Raw genomic sequence first — 20,604 nt, forward strand, 5'->3', positions numbered from 1 at the left:
ACCCAAGTTAAACAATTTAAAGGCAATGCTACCGAATACTAATTGAGTATATGTAAACTTCTGACCCACTGGGAATGTGATGAAAGAAATAAAAGCTGCAATAAATTATTCTCTCTACTTTTATTCTGATATTTCACATTCTTAAAATAAAGTGGTGATCCTAACTGACCTAAAACAGGGCATTTTTACTTGGATTAAATGTCAGGAATTGTGAAAAACTGAGTTTAAATGTATTTGGCTAAAGTGTATGTAAACTTCCGACTCAACTGTACATAATAAAGTACAATATTTGATCAAACTACCTCTTTATCAAACTACTTAGTGGACTTTCAGTGCAATCATAAATAGTTGACTTTCAATGACAGGAGGCACATTGGTTCACTTATATACAAATGTTTTAATGAGTAAGAAAATGATGGCGTCAAAACATGGAAACATTCTCCTGTTGTTGATATTGTTTTCTCCTTTTCTTACAAAATTCCAGTAGCTCTTGATTCGCCGACTGCTCTTGAGGTCCACGACGCTTTCTGCTCCAGAGCCATAGAGAGAGGCTAGCCATAGACAGTTTGGCAAACTTTCCTTTATGTTGGCACCACATTTTAATTAGAATTCTGACTAAAAGTACTGTAATAGTGAAAGGACTATCGGTGCCAAGATGGCTTCGACTATCTGTGTCTGCCCTGCACCACTCGACCACTCAGGCATTCAATGAAATCCACTCCAGGTAGAAATTTCCCTTGCGCACAGATCTAAGATCAGCTTACCCTAAACACATCCTAACCTTAACCATTAGGGGAGAGGGGAATGCAAAACCGACCTAAGATCAGTATCTAGGGACAACGTTACCCTGTGAAGTTCAGTTACTACTGTGTCCAGCTAAGGAGGGACGATGCAGGTAATACTGTATGTACAGCCGTCTGTCTGTTGTTCTGTTTGTTGTTCTAAATGTTGTCTGTCTGCCATTCTGTCTGGTTTAGATGAAGTGGTCTGGAGTTACTGTTGTAAACAAAGTCTGTTGTTTGATACGTTCTACTACAGCAGGCAGTACTGTGTGCGTGTGTTATGTGTGTGTGTAAGTCCTCGAATGTTTGTGTGTGCTTTATTTGTGCATGCACGTATCTGTGTGTATGTGCGTGCAAGTCTATCTGTGTGTATGTAGATACATTTGTTTGTATAGTTTAAGTGTGTTTGCATGTGTGTGTGTTTGTGTGTGTGTGTGTAATGTTCAGTGTATGATGTTCAAGGCATCACAGTCCCTTGAGACAGCGATCTGGTCATCTCCGTGTGTACGAAGAAGGTTTTGAGCTCTCCCTTCCCCTTCACGTTGATGATGCCTCGACACGAACACATGTAGCCCAGCGTCGCTAGGATACGACTTGTCTCCTCAGTTACCTGGAAGCAGGAAAAACATACAGTTATGAATATAACTACTATTCCCTGCTGGAGCGAACGAGGTATAACATATTATGGGGAGTCAACGACCAGTCCTATTCACCAGAGGAAAACTGAAATCACGGAAGCTCCGTCTTCCTGGCTATAATAACTGGGCTCGCATTCATTCCTTCAATTCAGTACCGCTCAGGCACATGCGAAAAGACGCCGAGTGCCCCAGCTGAAACGCTGCCAGACAGAGCAGTAATGCCAGAACCCGCCACTGGACGGAGCACTCTGCCAGTCTCCCTACATTATGTCCTGAAGGGACCGAGCACCACCATGAGGACTGGGATCATTTTTGTTGTTGTTGTCATGCTTGTTTTCAAATCCACCACTCTGAGAACCGTGTGTCTGAACGTGCGGAAGGAACTGTGTTTTACTATGGCCACTCCTGGACGACACCGCTCTCTCAATACCCCTGAACACCAAGGAACCTTGGATTGAAACAATGTGCTTTCATGGTACCGCATTTCTCATACCCGGCCCACACCGGGTTCAGGGACTTCGGCAATCAGTAACTTTTCCCGACAGCTAGGATAATACCGCGGGACAGACGCAGCACAAAACCAGCCATAGCACGGATTTTGTCGAGAAGCTCTGAATCCGACTCTTCGCCTCTACGGTCTTATTCAGCTCATGCAGCATACCGATATGATGATACTGCTGCAGCATTGTTACCACATTTAACGTCCGTGCCACCACACCCTCAGCCTGATACAGGTTGTCCAGGTGATCCGCTGAGAACTGTCACTGTATATTCAGAGCACCGTGCTAGGATTAACCCCCTTGTTAGCATCTGGAGCTAAGTAACTCACCAGCTTTCCATCCATCAGTGGTGTGAAAATGAGGCCTGCCTCCTCAATAGCCTCTACTTCAGGGATCAATAACTAGATTCAGCCGCGGGACCATTTTCTTCTTGAGCTGATAGTCGGGGCGCCGGAACATAATAACAACCAATTTCAAACAATGCTAACATTTTTATACCATCACGTGTCTCTCTATTATGCGTAGGAACACTTTGGAACAGATGTACAAAATTAAAATAACTTGGAACAGATTTCCTGGTGATTTTACAGTCTTTTATGTCCAACAATAAAAATAAAAATAAATATACAGTTGAAGTCGGAAGTTTACATACACTTAGTTGGAGTCATTAAAACTCGTTTTTCAACCACTCCACAAATTTCTTGTTAACAAACTATAGTCTTGGCAAGTCGGTTAGGACATCTACTTTGTGCATGACACAAGTAATATTTCCAACAATTGTTTACAGACAAATTATTTCACTTATAATTCACTGTATCACAATTCCAGTGGGTCAGAAGTTTACATACACTAAGTTGACTGTGCCTTTAAACAGCTTGGAAAATTCCAGAAAATTATGTCATGGCTTTAGAAGCTTCTGATATGCTAATTTACATAATTTGAGTCAATTGGAGGTGTACCTGTGGATGTATTTCAAGGCCTACCTTCAAACTCAGTGCCTCTTTGCTTGACATCATGGGAAAATCAAAAGAAATCAGCTAAGACCTCAGAAAGAAAATTGTAGACCTCCAGAAGACTGGTTCATCCTTGGGAGCAATTTCCAAACGCCTGAAGGTACCACGTTCATCTGTACAAACAATAGTACGCAAGTATAAACACCATGGGACCACGCAGCCGTCATACCGCTCAGGAAGGAGACGCATTCTGTCTCGTAGAGATGAACGTACTTTGGTACGAAAAGTGCAAAGCAATCCCAGAACAACAGCAAAGGACCTTGTGAAGATGCTGGAGGAAACAGGTCTAAAATTATCTATAGCCACAGTAAAGCAAGTCCTACATCGACATAACCTGAAAGGCCACTCAGCAAGGAAGAAGCCGCTGCTCCAAAACCGCCATAAAAAAGCCAGACTACGGTTTGCAACTGCACATGGGGACAAAGATCGTACTTTTTGGAGAAATGTCCTCTGGTCTGATGAAACAAAAATAGAACTGTTTGCCCATAATGACCATCGTTATGTTTGGAGGAAAAAGGGGGAGGCCTGCAAGCCGAAGAACACCATCCCAACCGTGACGCACGGGGGTGGCAGCATCATGTTGTGGGTGTGCTTTGCTGCAGGAAGGACTGGTGCACTTCACAAAATAGATGGCATCATGAGGGAGGAAAATTAGGTGGATATATTGAAGCAACATCTCATGACATCAGTCAGGAAGTTGTCCATTTGGGTCTTCCAAATGGACAATGACCCCAAGCATACTTACAAAGTTGTGGCAAAATGGCTTAAGGACAACAAAGTCAAGGTATTGGAGTGGCCATCACAAAGCCCTGACCTCAATCCTATAGAACATTTGTGGGAAGAACTGAGAAAGCATGTGCGAGAAAGGAGGCTACAAACCTGACTCAGTTACACCAGCTCTGTCAGGAGGAATGGGCCAAAATTCACCCAACTTATTGTGGGAAGCTTGTGGAAGGCTATCCGAAACGTTTGACCCAAGTTAAACAATTTAACGGCAATGCTACCAAATACTAATTGAGTGTATGTAAACTTCTGACCCACTGGGAATGTGATGAAAGAAATAAAAGCTGAAATAAATCCTTCTCTCTACTATTATTCTGACATTTCACATTCTTAAAATAAAGTGGTGATACTAACTGACATAAGACAGGGAATTTTTACTCGGATTAAATGTCAGGAATTGTGAAAAACTGAGTTTAAATGTATTTGGCTAAGGTGTATGTAAAATTCAAATTTCAACTGTATATATGTATGTATATGTATATTGTGTATTTATACTTTATTCAGAAAACTTAGGGTGCCGAATAAGACGACCCGCGGGCCGCCAGTTAGGAAACCCTTCTCTACATTCAAGAAATCGCTATAACCTGGTAGCACCAGCATGGCTGAATGAGTGGAATCCCAGATCACCTTTATCTCATCTACAAAATCTTTAAACAGGAGTAAGCAACGCTTCCCTTCCCCCAAACCTGGAGGAACTGCTCTGCGGGGGAGAAGACACCCAGGTGATCTGCCGCCCTACGACACAGCTCCATCAAAGGCGCATTAACCACCAATGGTTCCCTCTCCCCCGCCGAATCCAAAGCTGGGGCTTAGGCTGCCCCGAACTGATGTCATCCGCTTCACACTCTGAAAACCCTGCAGAGCCAACCAGGGACAATATATCATCCCCTGAACACTGCCACTGCCACAGAAACCAGAATGATCCCTTACATGGGCTGTGATGACATGCCTGTCAACTCACCGCTGCTGCTGCTCTCCCCAGCCTCAGACAACCTCATCCCTGAGGTCGCTTCACCCTTCGCCAGCAGCTCCAATCTTTCTCACAAAGTCAACCCGACGCAAAATGGAAGTTGAACCCAGCCGGGGACAATGGTCACATGAGCGTGTTTCCACCCCAGGCAAACATTACAGCACTCATGAGTATCTTTCATTTTCATTGTGAAACTACATGCCCTTGGGCACGGTCGGAGGTTCAAACTCGGCTGGTTAGCCATTTTTAACTTACTCTTACCACTGGCCATCTTACTCAAGCAAGGAAGCACAGTCTACACAAGTGGAGCAGAAAGTAGTGGGTTTTTAACAAACACAAAAAACATTACCAAGACCCAAAACTCGTAATATCTAGAGGGACAAGTACTCTCTCCCCACCAACAGACACCTAAGTCAGAGCCCAATCTCATAGCCTCGTATGCTTGAAAAGTTTGTAAATTGCGTGACACATTCTTCCTTCAGGCGAGATGAAGAGCGAAGAATTTAGGAAATTAATGCGCGCCCTGGTATTATAGCCAGGAAGGCGGGGCTTCTGAGGGTGGTCTCAACATTCCTTAGCCCGTTGGGCGTAATTTCTTCAGGTGAATACGATTGGTCATTGACTCCCACATAGTGTGTTATACCAAGCGTCCGACTGAAAGGGACCACAAAGCAGCATGTCCAAACAAATCACATGTAGGCAGGATATTCTATAGAAGTACATATCTAACTCAAATTAATTTAATGGATCTCTGTGGTAAATTCATATTACTAACTGGAGACTTAATCAGGAAAGGAGAATAGTTAAAGAGATAAGTTCATCGTGGCTTTGAGTATATTGTATAGTTCTGCATTATTATATATCTACATTTGCATATCATACCGTACTCATTAACCTTGATCTATTTCTGCAGCGACGCCTAGTGGTATAACATAAAACTGCACGGAGCTATTATTACTGTAGCAGTGTTTCCCCAAGGGGTGCACATTTTGGGTTTTGCCCTAGAACTACACTGCTGATTCAAATAATCAAAGCTTAATGATGAGCTGATTATTCGAGTCAGGCATGTAGTGCTAGGGAGAAAAAGAAACACGATAGAGTTTGGGAAACTGCTGTAGCATTACTATTCGTATAACTGTATTAATTGAGTACCTGTATTTTTCCCAGTACCCCAGTACTCTCCATCCTGCTGGCCACATTAACACTGTTCCCCCAGATATCATACTGAGGCTTTTGAGCTCCGATCACCCCCGCAATCACCGGACCATGGTTTATCCCTGACACAACCAGGAAGAAGGGTTAGAGGTCACATGTAAGACAGAGTCGGACTGTACCAATTACACTATACCGTCTCTCTCTCTCCTCTCGCCTTCTCTCCTGTCTCTCTCATACACACACACACGCACTCGCTCTCTCCTTCTCTCTTACCGACTCGTAGCCTGAAGTCATTGAAAGAGTGTTTGTTGATAACGTCTAGTTTCCCAACCAGAGCGAAGGCAAACTCCATCATTGTGCCGATGTGCATGTACTGACGGTCATGTTCCTGAGAGAGAGAGAGAGAGAGAGAGAGAGAGAGAGAGAGAGAGAGAGAGAGAGAGAGAGAGAGAGAGAGAGAGAGAGAGAGAGAGAGAGAGAGAGAGAGAGAGAGAGAGAGAGAGAGAGAGAGAGAGAGAGAGTAGAATATTGAGTGAGGGAGAAAGAAAAAATGGAAAGGAACAGAGAGAGGAAGGAGAGACGAGGGAGACAGAAAAAGGAAAGAGAGAGAGGAGGGGGGTAGAGGAATGGAGAGAGAGGAGGGGGGTAGAGGAATGGAGAGAGAGGAGGGGGGTAGAGGAATGGAGAGAGAGGAGGGGGTAGAAGAATGGAGAGAGAGGAGGGGGGTAGAGGAATGGAGAGAGAGGAGGGGGGTAGAGGAATGGAGAGAGAGAGGGGGGTAGAGGAATGGAGAGAAAGGAGGGGGTAGAGGAATGGAGAGAGAGGAGGGGGTAGAGGAATGGAGAGAGAGGAGGGGGTAGAGGAATGGAGAGAGAGGAGGGGGTAGAGGAATGGAGAGAGAGGAGGGGGGTAGAGGAATGGAGAGAGAGGAGGGGGGGTAGAGGGATGGAGAGAGAGGAGGAGGGTAGAGGAATGGAGAGAGAGGAGGGGTAGAGGAATGGAGAGAGAGGAGGGGGGTAGAGGAATGGAGAGAGAGGAGGGGGGTAGAGGAATGGAGAGAGAGGAGGGGGGTAGAGGAATGGAGAGAGAGGAGGGGGTAGAGGAATGGAGAGAGAGGAGGGGGGTAGAGGAATGGAGAGAGAGGAGGGGGTAGAGGAATGGAGAGAGAGGAGAGGGTAGAGGAATGGAGAGAGAGGAGGGGGGGTAGAGGGATGGAGAGAGAGGAGGGGGGAGAGGAATGGAGAGAGAGGAGGGGGGGTAGAGGGATGGAGAGAGAGGAGGGGGGTAGAGGAATGGAGAGAGAGGAGGGGGGTAGAGGAATGGAGAGAGAGGAGGGGGTAGAGGAATGGAGAGAGAGGAGGGGGGTAGAGGAATGGAGAGAGAGGAGGGGGGTAGAGGAATGGAGAGAGAGGAGGGGGTAGAGGAATGGAGAGAGAGGAGGGGGTAGAGGAATGGAGAGAGAGGAGGGGGGGTAGAGGCATGGAGAGAGAGGAGGGGGGTAGAGGAATGGAGAGAGAGGAGGGGGTAGAGGAATGGAGAGAGAGGAGGGGGGGTAGAGGAATGGAGAGAGAGGAGGGGGTAGAGGAATGGAGAGAGAGGAGGGGGGTAGAGGAATGGAGAGAGAGGAGGGGGGTAGAGGAATGGAGAGAGAGGAGAGGGGTAGAGGAATGGAGAGAGAGGAGGGGGTAGAGGAATGGAGAGAGAGGAGGGGGTAGAGGAATGGAGAGAGAGGAGGGGGTAGAGGAATGGAGAGAGAGGGAGAATCATTCAGTTGTTTGGCAAGCCATCCATTATTGGATAAATTGACACATAAACAAACATTACAATAATTCACTGATAATTTTTCTTCTGGGGTTCTCTGCAGTGTGTGTGTGTGTGTGTGTGTGTGTGTGTGTGTGTGTGTGTGTGTGTGTGTGTGTGTGTGTGTGTGTGTGTGTGTGTGTGTGTGTGTGTGTGTAAAAGATGTACCTGTGTGTATTCAGGTCCAGGTGTTGCGTTGAGACCAGTAGCAGCCATATAAGTGCTGCCAATAGTCTTTATCTTCTCCACCCCGCTGAACTTAGGCTTGGACAGCAGCTGTCACACAGAGAGAGAGAGAGGGTAAAATGTAGCCTTGGACAGCAGCTGTCACACAGAGAGAGAGAGAAGAGGGTAAAATTTAGCCTTGGACAGCAGCTGTCACAGAGAGAGAGAGAGAGGGTAAAATTTAGCCTTGGACAGCAGCTGTCACACAGAGAGAGAGAGAGAGAGGGTAAAATTTAGCCTTAGACAGCAGCTGTCACACAGAGAGAGAGAGAGAGGGTAAAATTTAGCCTTGGACAGCAGCTGTCACACACAGAGAGAGAGAGGGTAAAATTTAGCCTTGGACAGCAGCTGTCACAGAGAGAGAGAGAGGATAGAATTTAGCCTTGGACAGCAGCTGTCACAGAGAGAGAGAGAGGATAGAATTTAGCCTTGGACAGCAGCTGTCACAGAGAGAGAGAGAGGATAGAATTTAGCCTTGGACAGCAGCTGTCACAGAGAGAGAGAGAGGATAGAATTTAGCCTTGGACAGCAGCTGTCACAGAGAGAGAGAGAGGATAGAATTTAGCCTTGGACAGCAGCTGTCACAGAGAGAGAGAGAGGATAGAATTTAGCCTTGGACAGCAGCTGTCACACACACAGAGAGAAAGAGAGAGGGTAGACAATTAGCAAGAATAGTGTAACAAGGATGTTACAGACAGTTCGGTTACAGATTTGTTCCTGTTATCAGTGAAGATGCTCTGTATTGTCTAACATCCGGTTATGATCAGTAGTAACGGATGTAATATTACTGTGACACATTCCACAACAGCCCAACACACAGATGTGATTAGTAGCCAATAAGGACAGAGTAACTCACCTCGTCAAAGTCAGCGATGATCTCGTTGAGGAGTCTGAGACATTCCAGGCCCTCCTTGTTGACGTCTGACTCTGTGTAGAACTCCTTAAAGTCTGGGATGGAGGCGAACATCACACACACCGACTCATACGACTGGTGGTACAGATCCTGGAGAAACAAGCACAAAGACACAGGTCAGTGGAATGGATCAGTGCTACTGGTTCCATATAGGGTTAGAATGTGTGGTTCTAAAGTTAGTTCTAGAATGCATTCACTTTGTGTCTTCTTTGAAGAATTTTAGAATGGGAATGTGCTTTGTTCTATGATTCTGAGTTCTCAAGGTTCTGATGTCCTGTGAATGATTGCTGCCTCACCTCGTTCTTCCAGTTACGTCCCAGGAAGTGTTCTGCAACATGGGCCGGTAGAACGTTCTCTAGTAGAACCCTGTTCAGGTTCTCCATGGTCTCAATCTCCTCACACTCTCTCTTGAACTTGTCCCTCCACAGGAAGTCCAACCTACAGTAATATTCATTCTGTTAACAGGAGGACACAGAGACGGTAAAGATATGGTGGTAATAAAGTAAATAATAAATCATTTTACTTTACTCTCTGAAATGACTACGCTTGAGTGAAGGTTTACCAATAATAGCATCAATTAAGTGATGATATTTTATTACTGTAAACGTAGGAGGTACATTTTTCATGAATTTGCTGAACAGATCAAGTTAATTAAAATGAGACTGGACTTGACTCACTGCTGACTAGACTTCTGAAACAATGAAATAATTGAAACCAGAACACATGGGTCAATGTGCTGCTAGGTCAAACACATCGTTCTCAAAGTGTTTATTTTATTTTTTATTGTCCACTTGGAGAGTCACTGCTTCAAGCTACATCTGTAATCTATAACTATTCCTCTCACACATTCTCCTAACTTTAACGACATGGAAAAAATATCATATTTTGGTCATTTTCCTCCCCCATAGACCTAAACTACTGCACTTTTTATAGGGATTAGAGTGCCGTTTGGGACGTAGAACTATCTCACCAACTGGACCTTAAGAGCATGTTTGTATTCATGGCAAATGAGCGCTCTGGTAAAAAGACAATGAAGCAGAGGATAGCAGCTTCGCTCCAGGAAACACTGAGCACCAGCCTGATTAGCATCAAGTATAGGTGCTGGTTTCTCATTGGTTATTTGTGAGATGGTGGTCAAAACGTTGGTGTGTGTGTGTGTGTGTGTGTGTGTGTGTGTGTGTGTGTGTGTGTGTGTGTGTGTGTGTGTGTGTGTGTGTGTGTGTGTGTGTGTGTGTGTGTGTGTGTGTGTGTGTGTGTGTGTGTGTGTGTGTGTGTGTGTGTGTGCCCTGTATTAGAGCTTATGGCTACCTGTGGGCCGGCGTTTATATACGTGTGTATGTGTGTGTGTACAAGTTAGGTCATCCTTGTGAAGAGTTGAGAAAGCCTAGTAACTAGGTCAGGCAGGAACAGTGGTATTATGAGAGGCTGTTTAGAAGGCAACTACTGATGATGCTTAATTAATGAATCATTAATCTGTTCTTTAGGGATTCATCATTATCTCATGTTTAGACCCAGATGCTGCAAGGGAGAGACTATTTAACACCTCCAGAAAATATTTGAAATAAACAAAGGCTTAAAATACAGCTAACCAAATACTGCAATTAAATTAAACATGTACTTCATCCCCAAAACACAGCCCCTACCCTACTGGTGACTATAACCCAGTTTGACAACAGGGGGAACTGTATGGGCTGGCTCTTGTCCACTGGGAATGGTATATTTGGGTACACAAAACTGTCTCTGAAAAGCTCTGATGGATGGTACTCCAGAGCAGTGGCTTAGGCAAACATATGATGATGGCAGGGCCAGCAAAAATGTAGGTCGGACAAAATTTAGGCACTCAAATCATAATTTCATTATCATAAAAGCATAGTCTATCCTATACCCTAGACAGCAAATTCTCTAATGTTAAATCATCACTGACATCAGGCCTTAAAGTTACATTATGCTGGCTTGTAAAGTGATATGTTATTTTTATTGAAATACAGACAGAGTTAGCACATCCAACAGTTAATTTTTATTCATCTGCAACCTGCTTCCGAAATAACTGTCAGGGTAAGGAATATTAAGAAAGGAGACTATCTAAACCATTTTAACTGTAACAACCATTTCAGTAACGGATGCAATAAATATAACTAATTGATTGAATTAGTTGAGAAAACTGTATGTTATTTGTCTTTGTGTAGCATAAGATTAATAATTCAATCAATGTACATGTAAAAACACAGATATTAATTCAAAACAAAATTCTAGCTGCAGTAGAGCACGCTGTGAAATAAGATCATGATGGGCCAAGTTTTGATTGGAACATTTTACTCTCCACTCAACACTGGTTATTAACACTAGGGTTCTTTTACATCTGAATGTGTTTCTTTAACTCCAGAATCAACACTAGAAATGTTACACTGAATAATCAATACTAGGTAACACTGGCCAATTTGCTGTGTACTTTAATCGATCGCACACAACAAACCATCTAATAAGTGATTTCACATTACAGATAAATAGTCTTGTAGGCCTACGTTAATCCACGAGTCTTGCTCTTAACATGCAACTCACATAGACCTACACATAATAAACCATAGGTCTATAATTAATAGACTGAGACTAGAACATAATGTCCTGACATAACAGTAATAAAGACAATAGGCAGCCATATCCTACAGTGCCTTCAGAAAGGTTTCACACCCCTTGACTTTTTCCACATTTTGTTGTGTTACAGCCTGAATTCAAAATGGATTAAATTGCATTTTTTCCTCACCTATCTACACACAATACCTCATAATGACAAAGTGAAAAGATGTTTTTAGAAATGTTTGCAATTTATGTTAGAATTACTTTTGGCAGCGATTACAGCTGTGAGTCTTTCTGGGTAAGTCTCAAAGAGCTTTGCACACCTGGATTGTACAATATTTGAAAATGTTTCTTTAAAAAGATCTTCAAGCTCTGTCAAGTTGGTTGTTGATCATGGATAGACAGACATTTTCAAGCTTTGCCATAGATTTTGAAGCTGATTTAAGTCAAAACTGTAACTAGGCCACTCACGAACATTCAATGTTGTCTTGGTAATCAACTCCAGTGTATATTTCGTCTTGTGTTTTAGGTTATTGTCCTGCTGAAAGGTGAATTTGTCTCCCAGTGTCTGTTGGAAAGCAGACTGAAACAGGTTTTCCTATAGCACTTACTTAGCTCTATTCCGTTTCTTTTTATCTTAAAAAAACTCTGTAATCCTTGACAATGACAAGCATACCCATAACAGGATGCAGTCCCTACCATGCTTGAAAATATGAAGAGTGGTACTCAGTGATGTGTTGAGTCGGATTTGCCCCAAACATAACGCTTTCCATTCAGGACATAATTATTTATTTTTTTGCCACATTCTTTGCAGTTTTACCATTAATTTAGTATTGTGGAGTGAGTACAATGTTGTTGATCCATCCTCAGTTTTCTCCTATCACAGCCATTAAGCTCTGTAACTGTTTTAAAGTCACCATTGGCCTGTTGGTGAAATGAGTGTCTTTGTAGTAACAAATACTTGTATGTGTGGGGTACAGAGATGAGGTAGTCATTCAGAAATCATGTTAAACTCTATTATTGCACACAGAGTGAGTCCATGCGATGTATTATGTGACTTGTTAAGCTTGCCATAATAAATGGGTAGAATACTTATTAACTCAAGACATTTCAACTTTTAATTCTTAATTAATTAGTAACATTTTCAAAAAACATAATTACACTTTGACATTATTGGGTATTGTGTGTAGGACAATGACACAAAATCACAATTTAATCAATTTTAAATTCCGTCTGTAAGACAACAAAATGTGAAAACTGTTGAGATCACTGAGCCAAAATGCAAGCCGAGTGCAATTCTCTGCTGGGCGCTGGAGATCAAGTGTGCCTACAATGACCAATAGCCTATAGGGCCTAACTATAATGCATGGGCAGAGAAGTACAGGGCAAAGATCTATTTCCAATTAAATTAAATTCCCCAAAATCATAGGCTATTTACATTGACTGTAAATAAATATTGTTTCATGCATCTGCCAATTTTCTCCATGTAGGCCTACCTCTTATTATAAATAACATAGAGTCCCTTATATTTCAAAACTTGAGTCTCAAGCTAGGCTATATGATAACACTGGTCAGAGGTCAGTTGTTGTATCTAGGCTATATGATAACACTGGTCAGAGGTCAGTTGTTGTATCTAGGCTATATGATAACACTGGTCAGAGGTCAGTTGTTGTATCTAGGCTATATGATAACACTGGTCAGAGGTCAGTTGTTGTATCTAGGCTATATGATAACACTGGTCAGAGGTCAGTTGTTGTATCTAGGCTATATGATAACACTGGTCAGAGGTCAGTTGTTGTAGCCTACTACTTGCGAGGCACATCGGAGCTCCCGAGTGGCGCAGCGGTCTAAGGCACTGCATCTCAGTGCAAGAGGCGTCGCTACAGTCCCTGGTTTGAATCCAGGCTGTATCACATCCGGACGTGATTGGGAGTCCCATAGGGCAGCGCACAATTGGGCCAACGTTGTCCAGGTTTGGCCGGGGTAGGCCGTTATTGTAAATAAGAATTTGTTCTGAACTGACTTGCCTAGTTAAATAAAAAAATATATTAAAAAATTGTTGTTGAAGTAACTGTTTTTTTAATTTCACTGGATTGATGGTCATGTCTCAGTGGAGGATGGGACAGAGTGCGAGTTGAAGTGGAGAGGCGTGTTCCATGGTTTCTAAAAGTGTGGAATTAAAACAGTGTTGTAGTGCTGATCGTTGTCTCTGAATGTACTGAAACTGTCTTTAAGGCCCCCGATTAGATCAAATCAATCACTGATATCAAATAACTTGGCAAATGCTCGAACATCCTCTCTATACACAGTCTCTAGAAATGTTTTTACTGTCAGATTTTTTGGCCATTTTACTTGTTTTTGCCAGCCAAGTTGGCAAGTGAGTCTTGGTATCACTGCAAAGTGACACGTGCCAGAACCTGCCCATTCTTCTGAAATTGATACGCTGATTGTTCCCCCCCCCCAGTAAACAATCACAAGCATAATGAAAATGCCTTACATAGGCCTAAATGAAATAGATTTTATTTAAAGATGTCCTTAAATCTCCTGAAAAGCATCTGCTAAATAAAATGTATTATTATTATCAATATACAGTGAGCTCCAAAAGTATTGGGACAGTGACATTTCTTTGTTTGTTTTGGCTTTGTGCTCCAGAAATGTGAAATGATACAATGACTATGAGGTTAGTGCATACTGTCAGTTGTCATTTGAGGGTATTTTCATCCATATCGGGTGAACCGTTTAGAAATTACAACACATTTTGTACATAGTCCCCCATTTTAAGGGACAAAAAGTATTGGCACAAATTCACTTATACAGTATGTGTATTAAGTACAGTGTCTTGCAAAAGTATTCATCCCTCTTGGTGTTTTTCCTATTTTGTTGCATTACAACCTGTCATTTAAATGGATTTTTATTTGGATTTCATGTAATGGACATACACAAAATAGTTCAAATTGGTGAAATTAAATGAAAAAAATTACTTGTTTCAAAAAATTCAAACAAATAAAAAATGGAAAAGTGGTGCGTGCATATGTATTCACCCCCTTTGCTATAAAGCCCATAAATAAGATCTGGTGCAACCAATTACCTTCAGAAGTCACATAATTAGTTAAATAAAGTCCACCTGTGTGCAATCTAAGTGTCACATGATCTGTCACATGATCTCAGTATATATACACCTGTTCTGAAAGGCACCAGAGTCTGAAACACCACTAAGCAAGGGAGACCACCAAGCAAGTGGCACCATGAAGACCAATGAGTTCTCCAAACAGGTCAGGGACAAAGTTGTGGAGAAGTACAGATCAGGGTTGGGTTATATAAAAATATCAGAAACTTTGAACATCCCACAGAGCATCATTAAATCCATTATAAAAAAATGGAAAGAATATGGCACCACAACAAACCTGCCAAGAGAGGGCCTCCCACCAAAACTCACGGACCAGGCAAGGAAAGGACCATCAATCAGAGAGGCAAGAAAGAGACCAAAGATAACCCTGAAGGAGTTGCAAAGCTCCACAACGGAGATTGGAGTATCTGTCCAAAGGGCCACTTTAAGCCATACACTCCACAGAGCTGAGCTTTACAGAAGAGTGGCCAGAAAAAAAGCCATTACTAAAATAAAAAAATAAGCAAACACGTTTGGTGTTCACCAAAAGCCATGTGGGAGACTCCACAAACATATTGAAGAAGGTACTCTGGTAAGATGAGACTAAAATTGAGCTTTTTGGCCATCAAAGAAAACACTATGTCTAGCGCAAACCCAATACCTCTCAACTTGAAGGAGCTGGAGCAGTTTTGCCTTGAAGAATGGGCAAAAATCCCAGTGACTAGATGTGCCAAGCTTACAGAGACACACCCCAAGAGACTTGCAGCTGTAATTCCTCTACAAAGTATTGACTTTGGGGGGGGGGGGGTGAATAGTTATTCATGCTCAGGTTTTCTGTTTAAAAAACAAACATATTTCTTGTTTGTTTCACAATAAAAAATATTTTGCATCTTCAAAGTGGTAGGCATGTTGTGTAAATCAAATGATACAAACCCCCCCAAAAATCTATTTTAATTCCAAGTTGTAAAGCAACAAAATAGGAAAAATGCCATGGGGTGTGAATTATTTTGTAAGCCACTGTAGTCATATGCTTAGCATTTGGTCCCATGTTCCTATTACGCCATAATTACATCAAGCTTGTGACTCTACAAACTTGTTGGATGAATTTACTGTTTATTTTGTTTGTGTTTTAGATTATTTTGTGCTCAATATAAATTAATGGTAAATAATGTACCGTGTCATATTGGAGTCACTTTTACTGTAAATAAGAATATAATACATTTCTAAACACTTCAACATGGATGATTACGGATAATCCTGAATGAAGTGTGAATAATGATCAGTGAGAAAATTACTGAGGCATAAATATCATATCCCCCAAGAATGCAAACCTCCCCTGTTATTGTAATGGTGAGAGGTTAGCATATCTTGGGGGTATGATATTCGTGCCTCTCTAACTTAGGTAAAAAGACAAATAATGTCCCGTTTGGAACACTGACATATATTGGGTGTGCCTGGCTCTCCAGTTGGTGGGATTGTGCCCACCCAGACCCACCCATGCCTAAGCCCCTGCCTCAGTGAAGAGACAGTACAACACCCTCCATCTTGCTGTCTCTCTCTGTCCTCCATCTGTGTGAATTACTGACTTCTATTTTCACCTGCTACCATTGAAGCAGGCAGAAGTCAGAAGTTATATAGTCAGTACATAGGTATCACATAGATACTACATAGTTAACACATATTTAGTACATGGTCCATAGCTGCTGGTGATTCTCTGATCCACCTCTACGCAGACGTCACCTTTCTGTATACTTCTGGCCCTTCTTTGGACACTGTGTTAACTAACCTCCAGACGAGCTTCAATGCCATACAACTCTCCTTCCTTGGCCACCAACTGCTCTTAAATGCAAGTAAAACTAAATGCATGCTCTTCAACCGATCGCTGCCCGCACCTGCCCGCCCGTCCAGCATCACTACTCTGGACGGTTCTGACTTAGAATATGTGGACAACTACAAATACCTAGGTGTCTGGTTAGACTGTAAACTCTCCTTCCAGACTCACATTAAGCATCTCCAATCCAAAATTAAATCTAGAATCGAATTCCTATTTCGCAACAAAGCATCCTTCATGTCATGCTGCCAAACATACCCTCGTAAAACTGACTATCCTACCGATCTTTGACTTCGGCGATGTAATTTACAAAATAGCCTCCAACACTGTCCTCAGCAAATTGGATGCAGTCTATCACAGTGCCATCCGTTTTGTCACCAAAGCCCCATATACTACACACCACGGTGACCTGTATGCTCTCATTGGCTGGCCCTCTTGCTTCATATTCGTAGCCAAACCCACTGGCTCCAGATCATCTATAAGTCTATGCTAGGTAATGCCCCGCCTTATCTCAGCTCACTGGTCACCATAGCAGCACCCACCCGTAGCGCGCGCTCCAGCAGGTATATCTCACTGGTCACCCCCAAAGCCAATTCCTCCTTTGGCCGCCTTTCCTTCCAGTTCTCTGCTGCCAATGACTGGAACGAATTGCAAAAATCACTGAAGCTGGAGACTCATATCTCCCTCACTAGCTTTAAGCACCAGCTGTCAGAGCAGCTCACAGATCACTGCACCTGTACATAGCCCCATCTGTAAATAGCCCATCCAACTACCTCATCCCCATACTGTTATTTTTTTGTTTTGCTCCTTTGCATCCCAGTATCTCTACTTGCACATTCATCTTCTGCACATCTATCACTCCAGTGTTTAATTGCTAAATTGTAATTATTTCACTATGGCCTATTTATTGCCTTACCTCCCTTATCTTACTTCATTTGCACACACTGTATATAAACCTTTCTATTGTGTTATTGACTGTACGTCCGTTTATTCCATGTGTAATTCTGTGTTGTTGTTTGTGTCGCACTGTTTTGCTTTATCTTGGCCAGGTCGCAGTTGTAAATGAGAACTTGTTCTCAACTGGCCTACCTGGTTAAATAATATATATATATATATATATATATTTTTTTTTTAAATAGCTATAACAGGTTTAACAGGTACTGTACCTGTCGTGCTAACACCAGTAGAGTGATGAAGAAGATGAAGAGAGAAACAGAACCCATCGTCTTCAGATCCTTTAGAATGCCTGGCCTGAGGAGAGAGGGATGAGAGAGAAAAATAGCGATGAAAGAATAAAAACAAAACAACCATAAAGTGCAACTTTCAATCAATGTAATAACTTGATCGATCTCAGGAGTGAATCCCCTGTTTTCTCTCTCTCTCTCTCTCTCTCTCTCTCTCTCTCTCTCTCTCTCTCTCTCTCTCTCTCTCTCTCTCTCTCTAACCGTCATTCATATCAGCAAAATAAATTCCACTCTATGAAGACAAAAACCCAATATCATAGAACCTGTCAGTCATGATCCGAACAACAATTACCCCAGCAACCGAGCTCTATTCCATAGCGACAACTTTTGATTGACAGTTGAAAGGAATATCGCTTTGACAGACATTCCCTAATGACTTTGTCTGTGGCTCTGAATCCTGGCCTATTATTGCACAAATCACAGTAAGGGAAGAAACAGTGTTAACTGTGTGTGTGTGTGTGTGTTTTGTTTTGTTTTGTTTTGTTTTGTGTGTGTGGGTGGGTGGGTTGGTTGGTTTCTGTGTGCTTGTGTGTGCATGTGTGTGTGCCTCAACCCTACACACACATGCACAGTCATTCCCTGAAGGCTGTATGTCTGTGGCTTCTACCCTATATATTACATCAGGGCCGAAGGAAAGGAGCATTGTGTTAATACCAGGGTTTTCATAAAAGGAAAGCTGTCTCTCTAGCTTGTTCAGTGTGTGTGTGCATGTGTTTGTGTGTGTACCTGTCCAGTGTCTGTGTGCTGTAGAGTGCAGTACTGTATCCGTCCAGCAGGTGTGCGTGTGTCTGGAGGATGATGATGTTGTAGGTCACCACGGCAACTAGCATGACAACCATCTTCAGCTCGTAGTTTATCCTCAGGAACACAGAACATGACACCAGACCCAGGATACAACAGTAGATAAAATACTACAGAGAGAGATACAGAGAGAGCAAGAGAGAGAGAGAGCAAGAGAGAGAGAGCAAGAGAGAGAGAGAGAGAAAATGAGAGAAGGAGGGCGGAGAAGGAGGGTGGGAGTGAGAGAGAGAGAGAAAAGGGGGAGAGGGGAGAAAGAGAGAGAGAGAGAGAGGAGGCGGGAGAGGGTGGATGGGAGAGAGAAGAGAGGGAGAAAGAGGAGGGGAAAGAAGGAATGAGAAGTCAATAAAATATTTTATATCTAATCTTTTGAGATGATATACAGTGCCTTCAGAAAGTATTCACACCCCTTGACTTTTTCCACATTTTGTTGTGTTATAACCTGAATTTAAAATTACATTTAGATTTTGTCACTGGCCCTACCCACATAATGTCAATGTGGAATTATGATTTTAGAAATTCTTAAAAATTAATTAATAATGAAAAGCTGAAATGTTTTGAGTCAACAAATATTCAACCTCTTTGTTATGGCGAGCCTAAATAAGTTCAGGAGTAAAAATGTGTTCAATAAGTCACATAATAAGTTGCATTCATTCACTCCGTGTGCAATACTAGTGTTTAACATGATTTTTGAATGACTACCTCATCGCTGTACCCCACACAATAATCTGTAAGTTCCCTCAGTCGAGTAGTGAATTTCAAACACAGATTCAACCACAAAGACTAAGGAGGTTTTCCAATGCCTCGCAAAGAAAGGCACCTATTGGTAGATGGGTCAAATAAAAAAGCAGACATTAAATATCCCTTATAGCATAGTGAAGTTATTAATTACATGTTGGATGGTGTATCAATACACCCAGTCACAACAAAGATACAGGTGTCCTTCCTAAATCAGTTGCCGGAGAGTAAGGAAACCGCTCAGGGATTTCACCATGAGGCCAATGGTGACTTTAAAACAGTTACAGAGGTTACTGGCTGTGATAGGAGAAAGCTGAGGATGGATCAACAACATTGTCATTTGGGTTAGTATTGTGGAGTAACTACAGAGTGAAAAGAAGGAAGCCTGTACAGAATACAAATATTCCAAAACATGCATAAGGCACTAATGTAAAATTGCAAAAAATGTGACTAAAAAATCTACTTTATGTCCTGAATACATAGAGTTATGTTTGGGGCAAATCCAACAGAACACATCACTGAGTACCACTCTTCATAGTTTCAAGCATGGTGCTGGCTGCATCATGTTATGGGTATGCTTGTCATCGGCAAGGACCAGGGAGTTAAAATAAATGGAATGGAGCTAAGCACAGGCAACATCCTAGAGGAAAACCTTGTTCAGTCTGCTTTCCACCAGACACTGGGAGACAAATTCACCTTTCAGCAGGACAATAACCTAAAACATGGCCAAATATACACTGGAGTATATTACCAAGCCAACATTGAATATTCATGAGTGGCCTAGTTACAGTTTTGACTTAAATCCGCTTGAAAATCTATGGCAAGACTTGAAAATGGCTGTCTCGCAATTATCAACAACCAACTTGACAGAGCTTGAAGAACTTTCAAAATAATATTGTGCAATTATTGTACAATCCAGGTGTGCAAAGCTCTTAGAGACTTACTCAGAAAGACGCACAGCTGTAATCGCTGCCAAAGGTAATTCAAACATGTATTGACTCAGGGGTGTGGATACTTATGTAAATGAGATATTTCTGAATTTCATTTTAAATAAATGTGCACTTTGTCATTGTAGGTTATTCGTTGGAGATAGGTGAGAAAAACATGTAGATTTAATCCATTTTGAATTCAGGCTGTAACACAACAAAATGTGAAATAAGTCAAGGGGTATGAAACCTTTCTGAAGGCACTGTAGACAGATGGAGAGAGTCAAACAATAGACTAGACTCTACTTTATGAGTCTACATTAGCAAGCCATAACAACAGTTCCTCCAAAAAATGTCCAGTCAACATTTCCCCCCCAAAACTATAATGGACATCATATATCCTGGCCTATAAAAAATGGAATATGGCTCTTTATGGGCTGAGTATCACTTCACTGAGGGAGTATTATGGTCCATTAAGGGAGAGCTGGGCCAACACAGGGCAATGGATCAGAACAAGTTACTGAACTAGAGGAAGGAGGGTAGGGAGCGAAGGAAGGAAGGAAAGAAGGAAGGAAGGAAGGAAGGAAGGAAGGAAGGAAGGAAGGAAG

The 20,604-nt window shown here is 42.3% G+C and overlaps 1 protein-coding gene across 1 annotated transcript in view; it reads right to left on the reverse strand.

Annotated features, from left to right (window-relative positions):
- Window positions 1-383: 383 nt before the first annotated feature.
- Window positions 384-20,604, reverse strand: part of LOC120022775 (adenylate cyclase type 2-like) — an 85,967-nt gene continuing 65,746 nt past the window's right edge. The window contains exons 18-25 of the mRNA XM_038966769.1: window positions 18,261-18,445; window positions 17,457-17,541; window positions 9,076-9,234; window positions 8,723-8,869; window positions 7,810-7,917; window positions 6,115-6,229; window positions 5,839-5,963; window positions 384-1,392 (exon numbers count right to left, since the gene is read on the reverse strand). Coding sequence (XP_038822697.1) covers window positions 1,240-1,392; window positions 5,839-5,963; window positions 6,115-6,229; window positions 7,810-7,917; window positions 8,723-8,869; window positions 9,076-9,234; window positions 17,457-17,541; window positions 18,261-18,445 — 1,077 coding nt within the window. The 3' untranslated portion in view covers window positions 384-1,239. The remainder of the gene's footprint in view (window positions 1,393-5,838; window positions 5,964-6,114; window positions 6,230-7,809; window positions 7,918-8,722; window positions 8,870-9,075; window positions 9,235-17,456; window positions 17,542-18,260; window positions 18,446-20,604) is intronic.

The sequence above is a fragment of the Salvelinus namaycush genome, chromosome 27 (genome assembly GCF_016432855.1).
Source record: "Salvelinus namaycush isolate Seneca chromosome 27, SaNama_1.0, whole genome shotgun sequence".
Taxonomy (NCBI): Eukaryota; Metazoa; Chordata; class Actinopteri; order Salmoniformes; family Salmonidae; genus Salvelinus; species Salvelinus namaycush.